General features: G+C 45.5%; 1 protein-coding gene across 1 annotated transcript; it reads left to right on the top strand.

Moving 5' to 3' along the window:
• Window positions 1–3,408: 3,408 nt before the first annotated feature.
• LOC9637986 lies at window positions 3,409–4,958 on the top strand. Its single transcript, XM_024667703.1, has 2 exons — window positions 3,409–3,482; window positions 3,576–4,958. Exon 2 carries the CDS (start codon window positions 3,600–3,602, stop codon window positions 4,839–4,841), a length of 1,242 nt encoding a protein of 413 aa, XP_024523471.1. The 5' UTR covers window positions 3,409–3,482; window positions 3,576–3,599; the 3' UTR covers window positions 4,842–4,958.
• Window positions 4,959–6,027: the final 1,069 nt, after the last annotated feature.

Here is a 6,027-nt window from a genome sequence, read left to right as displayed (position 1 = left end):
TCCTTTAAAGGAAACATATGGTTTTATCACTGATCATTGTTGCTTTGTCATTTTGGAACATCATTTCATTAGTTTTTGTTCCTTCAAATACTAATTAAATTAGTGCCTTAATAGTTTTAGAACCAATTGAGAAAAAAAAATTAGTAGATGGATTGTCCATGAAAATGCATGATTTGATATTTGAAGTAAATGTAAGCGACTAAATTTTCAATTCTACTTTAGTCACTTAACCACACTTCTGACCACTTGGAGGAGTCTCACTCACAACCTCCATAAGTCTTATTTTGAACTTAAGGACTTGCTAGCCCCAAGAATGGCATCCAGGCCACTCAACCATTACACTTGGTCCAAGTGCTCCACGTGTCCGATCCCATGACCGACACCCCACGGTACCACCGACATATCAGCCCGTTACGCTAAGGCGATGCCCATTCACCTTGGTCACACCGGTGATCTAACACCATTTACATCACAGTCCCATTTCTCAAAGACTGAGCCATCCATCCATAAGTGATCATCCTAGATCCACTCCTTAACATGTTTAGGATGCTCGCAGACAAGAGGAATAACCTTCCCCAATATCTCTTTTCCTGTCCCCACCAAGTCCCTTTTTGTCTATGGCCGTATTTGCCAATACTACCACTGGATTAAGGCCTGCAGGCCCAACCACCAAGTCCCACTGTCCACTAGGACTTCCTCACAGTGTGACTGTATCCTTGATCACCATTGTAGAAGACTACACCTCTTCCTTTCCACAGTCTGGGACTTTGGGACAACATTTCGGAACACCATGGGCCTACGTGAGCCTCTTGGGTACTCTCCTCGCCTTCCACCTTTGGGTGCTCTAGCCATGGGCTTAGAGCGAGGTTCTGTTGAGCCACGCCAGGTATCCAAGTAGGTAATGCCACCCACACTTGGACTAGGAGCATCGATCATTCGATCTCCCGAGGGAACTAGAGTTGGCTCTTGAACACTTCACCAAGCTACCCCACTTGTCGGTTTGTATTCACTCTAGCCTTGGACTTTTCAATGGTCATCCCATCAACCAACAGCTGGGTATGGCATTCCTGGGCCAAACTGGCCTTTCCTGGCCAAACTAGCCCCTTTTTTAGAGACTCACTCATAGCTCGCTTCGTGCTTGTTACTTAAGCCCTTCGTTGGGAGTTCCACTCCCCCTCTCAACTTTTCAAGTTAGAGCTTTTAGTCCAAATGAGTTATGCTTGTTTAGCTTTCACTTCGGCCACTACCACGTGGCACCCTTTCAACTCCACTTTGGGGCCTAGGGATTTTATGTCTCATAGTAAAGTGTAAACAACTAAAGAGAACACCTTGAAAGCCAATTCATAAAGTGTAAATATAAAGGGAAAGGGCATATATATCAGAATGCATCCCTTTTTCAGATAAACTTGAACCTGTATCAACTAACACAGAGAGAATAATAGGAAACCTCTTGTTATAAAAGGTTTTGGGATATTTGAGATCCACACATATTCAATGTCTGCTTACTATCAACAATATTCCTCAAGTTAATAGTCATTATTCACGTATCCATTATGAGCTATAATATCAAATGGCTCTTTCAGCTAAGGATTTAGAGACTTCGGCAAATAGTGAGTGTTGGCATCTATTACCTATAGCAGTTCATCTTCAAATCCATATTGTGCAATATAGGATGAACTTGCCTTACTTTTTAGGCAATGGAGACATCTTGCCCAAGACACACATAAGTAATATTATGCATCAAATGACATTGGCAATGATGATGACAAGTTTCGAGACCTCTCGATCGCTTATCAGCCGAGCAACAATATAGGCAAAGACTCTTTTGAAGGCAGATATAGTGGACTACACCATGTTCAAGGCTTCATTCAAATCATATTTTGATCAATAATGGGTAGTAAATTGTTTGCTCATAGACTTGTTTACCTTTTGACAAAGAGCTTGCGAGTCAATGCTAGAGTATGTAATGTGTTTTAGTGCCTACTGAAAGGAGTGTGTGGAACTGTAGTTTTTGGACATGTCATAAAACTTTTGTAGTTGCTAAGATTTTAGAGCGTGCTTTTCTCCAGGAGCTCAGTATCTCTAGGGTTGAGGGGGCTTTCCTCCCTCTCTTGTTGGAAGCTTTATATGCAACTATCTCTCATATACCTACTGCTTCTACCGCTATTGATGATGAAATTCTTACAGTGATCAAAAAGTCTTTGATGGAGCTTATAAGGTACAAGGAAATCATCTAGAAGTAGTAGTAGTAAATCCAAAAGAAAATGTTCCAAAAATTCTATACTTGCTGCTTACAACAGTCTGAGAAGCCACAATGTGCTCCACACTCTTGGTATTGGTCCCATTGCAACATCAAGACTCACAGCACAAAGAGGTGTTGGAAGCTTCATCCAGAGCTATGACCACCACGTTTTTAACATGTCTAGAAACAACCATTCATTGATAATAGCATTGTAACACAAGGGACGGATTGCTATTAATAGCAGCTTAAGCAATGTGCAATCGAGAATGTACCTTTGTCATCTTCCAGCAAAAGGCTCCAATGGGATAGATCAATGCAATCAAGATTTTGAGGAAGAGTTTGCAAAGATAACAACCACATAAGTACAAAAAAAAAAAAACTGATCAACAGAAAATTGATGGCAAGATAGCTCCTTTAGCAATCACTAATCCAACACCAAAAATAACATGCAAGGTCCTATTCACATCTCTCCTTCCCAAATGTCTTGCACTTTTCTTTAGTAGTTCTTAAGTCCTTAAAAGAGCATTTCAACAATTGATGGAGACATCCATCGCCTTTTTGTGGTATGAGGACTTGCTTTACTTCTTAGGCAATAGAGACATCTCAACCAAAACAGAAATGTATCACAAATGTATATTTATACATTTAGCTTATAAATGTGATTATCAGTTCAAAGAACTTCAAGAGAAAAACAAGCATCTAAAACCATGAGAAGGTGATCTTTTTTTATCTCAGGCCTTCCTACTTGGTAATTGTCTTGCAAGTATATGCGCTAAATGACAATCGTCCAAGGCTCAAAACTCCACTAAAAGATAATTGCACTTCAAGACTATTGCACTCAATATACATGCTAATAAGAACAATCTGGGTAGACAAAATTGCAACCAAACAAATGGTCATGCAACATTGAGCAAGCATTGGCAAAACATCAACTCATTTTGTACATAAGTATGCATAGAGGTGGATTGCTTGCTTACCACACTCATGCAACACGTACACACTGATCATCATGTTTCATCCTGCTCAATCAAATGCATCTCAATGAGCCCACACTTTCCATACATATAAACTCAACTACTAGAAAGAATTCAAGCACACATTTACTTGCCCTTGGAGAGAATCTCCCAGCACAGTGCAAACACCCATGGCCTTCAGAAGAGTGATCTCATTGCCCTCCATGCCTCCAAGGCTGCGAACTCTTACTCCAAGTACGTTTCTCAGTGGTCGAGGCTTTTGAGAGGTAAAATCCAACCCTATCCTCCTTTTGCCCTTTCTTTTGTCGATCTTCCATCCTCAAATCCCGAAACGATGATGAAAGAATCGCTTGGAACAGGTCCGGAAGTTTCGAATCAAAGACATGGCAAGGGCGATGGAACAACGAGCGCTGGGGCGTGGGCGATCCGATCGCGCAGCTCGCCGCCAAGCCAGTGGGAGTGGAGCTCATGGCATTTCCAGAGGCAGAGGTGGATTCGACGTGGGGAAACCTCACGCACGCTCTCTCGGGCCTCTTTTGCGCATCGATCAACTTCCTCGAATTGCCAACTACGTTCTTGGGGCCGTGGTTCTCGTCGAGGCCCGAGGCAAACCGGACAGGAGGAGGAGGAGCTTTCGACGCTCCTGGCATGAAGAGGGTGGTGAAAGGAAAGAAATGGAGCAAGAGCGAGCACTCCCGAGAGAAGCACTCTGTAGAATGCCACGGCTCACGCCATGGCTCACGCTTCTCCCATGTAGAGACAAGGCTGGGCTCACGACGCTCCTGGACAGGCAGACGATTTACAGTGGTATGTACCATTCCCAGAGGCTGCTTATCACTTCCGGTGACTTCGATCGGGACGAAGAAGGCACGACATTGGAGCAGGTTGTTTTCCGAAAGCTGCAAGACTGGACACTCTCCAGCATGTTTGGCTCAAAGCTGGTAGGCAAGTGCCCGCTTGCAACTACAAGTAGTGTCTATCTGGAGCTGGAGGAGAGCTTGGCGAAGCACTTGGCTGGAGATCTCAGCGAAGAAACAGGCATCAACTTCGCGGACAGTCGTGTTTTCAGTCTCAGCCCTGCTCCAAGTCGGGTGCTCGCGTCCTCTTCAGGCTCTCTTTTTCTGGCACACACAGCGAGCTCAGCCCCGGTGGATTGGTCTCCGGCTCGGGCTCAGTTCTACACAAGCTGGTACTTGGCTGGCAGCGGGAATGCAAGGGGATCCATCGTCATTTCGTTTCGGGCAAATGATGGTTCTTCCCGGGACTGTTACTCTCCAGGCATCGAGGCAGGCGAGGATGATACCGAGGTATGTTCGTTTGAATGGCCACACGCTACAGGTTTCGTTGGATTGCCGAAACGTGGAGTTTTGGGACTGATGAGATTCACACCAGCAGAAGATCGCAAAGCTCCTGCGGCTGTGGAGATTGCTCTGCGAGTTTCTATTGCAACCCAGGCCATAACTCTTGACGATCCATTTCGATTCACAACCCAAGAGGGGGCTTTGCCAAGGACGAAACGCCGAGCAGCACGAATGCGGGGGATAATCTCGTCTGGTGGGCGATCTAACAAAAACGCCATGGATTTCGCAAAGACCCCTGTCATATGGTTCAAGTACATGGTATGATTTTTTTATTCCGGGAACCCGGTTGCCGAGATGATGGCTATCAGGTAAGTGTAGAGGTAAACCGTTGTAGAAGACCCGGGTTCGATGCCGAAGGGTCCACTCAACAAGGACTTTTATGCAAAAATTTTGCTAAATAAGGAGCCATTATTCTGGTTCGCCGGCTCACAAAAACAGCTTAGACCAGTCATTTAGGACATCGGTCTCCCAGAACAAACGTTTCGGGTTCGATTCTCTTCCCGATATTTGTAAATACCAAATACTGAATCATCGTCGATCATCAATGCGGATGCTCTGGCATCGGGAGCACCTCAGCCTTGCGCAGATTGACGTGGGCAAGCTGGAGACTGCTGTGATAATCCATTTCCTGGCCTATCGGCGCAGCGGCGGCTCCAGCCCTGGCAGCTGGTTCTCTTGTCTCGTCTGATTCCATTGACAAGACATGATCGATCGCAGGCGCTCCTCCTGTCGCTCCTCCTCCTCCTCGCAGTGTAGCTTTCTCGACGCTGACCTTGTGTTTGGCGCCCTGGCGGCGGGATACGTTTTCAGGGACCAAGGTTGAGAGGTATGAACTTCCAGAGAAGTAGACTTTGTAAGCTTTCGGTGTGATCTTTCCAGGTTCAGGGCTGTGCTTGGAGCATCGACGCCACACATTCACCATCCATTCCTGTCACGAACAGGCAATTCCATCCTCAGGCAGCTCAAGTGGACGAAGTTCTCCATGTGCCTGGTGGGTTTGGGGGAATCAAACAAGCCCGCTTTTTCTCCCGAGCTTGATACTCCTCCCGATTTTAGCACCCAAAAATCACCCCGATTCTTGAGACGCATCAAGGATATTTACTAGCCAGACTTCCATGGTGTCTACATGAAAGGTTTATGCGAAGGAGGGCGCCACCCTCACTGTCAGCTTTAACACTTTCTCAGCAAGAGCGTGGTCGAGGCTTTTGACAAGCGCCAAAGGGGTGATTACAGTTCCCTAGGATCACCCCCGCATTGATCTGTCACAGGAGAACTAAATCTCTCGTGCCTCTTGATTATTGCTAGTGAGAGCAGCAGGAGCTTGATGGTGCAGAACTACCACTTTCTGTTCTATCTGGAAGCATCCCAGTTGTCACCGCACCAAATGCCACGAACTTTCTAGGGCATAAAATGAGTAACTATCACAAATATTCTTTTGCATAGCTCAAAC

This window comes from Selaginella moellendorffii, unplaced genomic scaffold, assembly GCF_000143415.4.
Source record: "Selaginella moellendorffii unplaced genomic scaffold, v1.0 SELMOscaffold_187, whole genome shotgun sequence".
NCBI classification, from domain to species: Eukaryota; Viridiplantae; Streptophyta; class Lycopodiopsida; order Selaginellales; family Selaginellaceae; genus Selaginella; species Selaginella moellendorffii.
The sequence above is the reverse complement of the archived record's forward strand: the minus strand, read 5'-3'. Positions and strand labels throughout refer to the sequence as shown.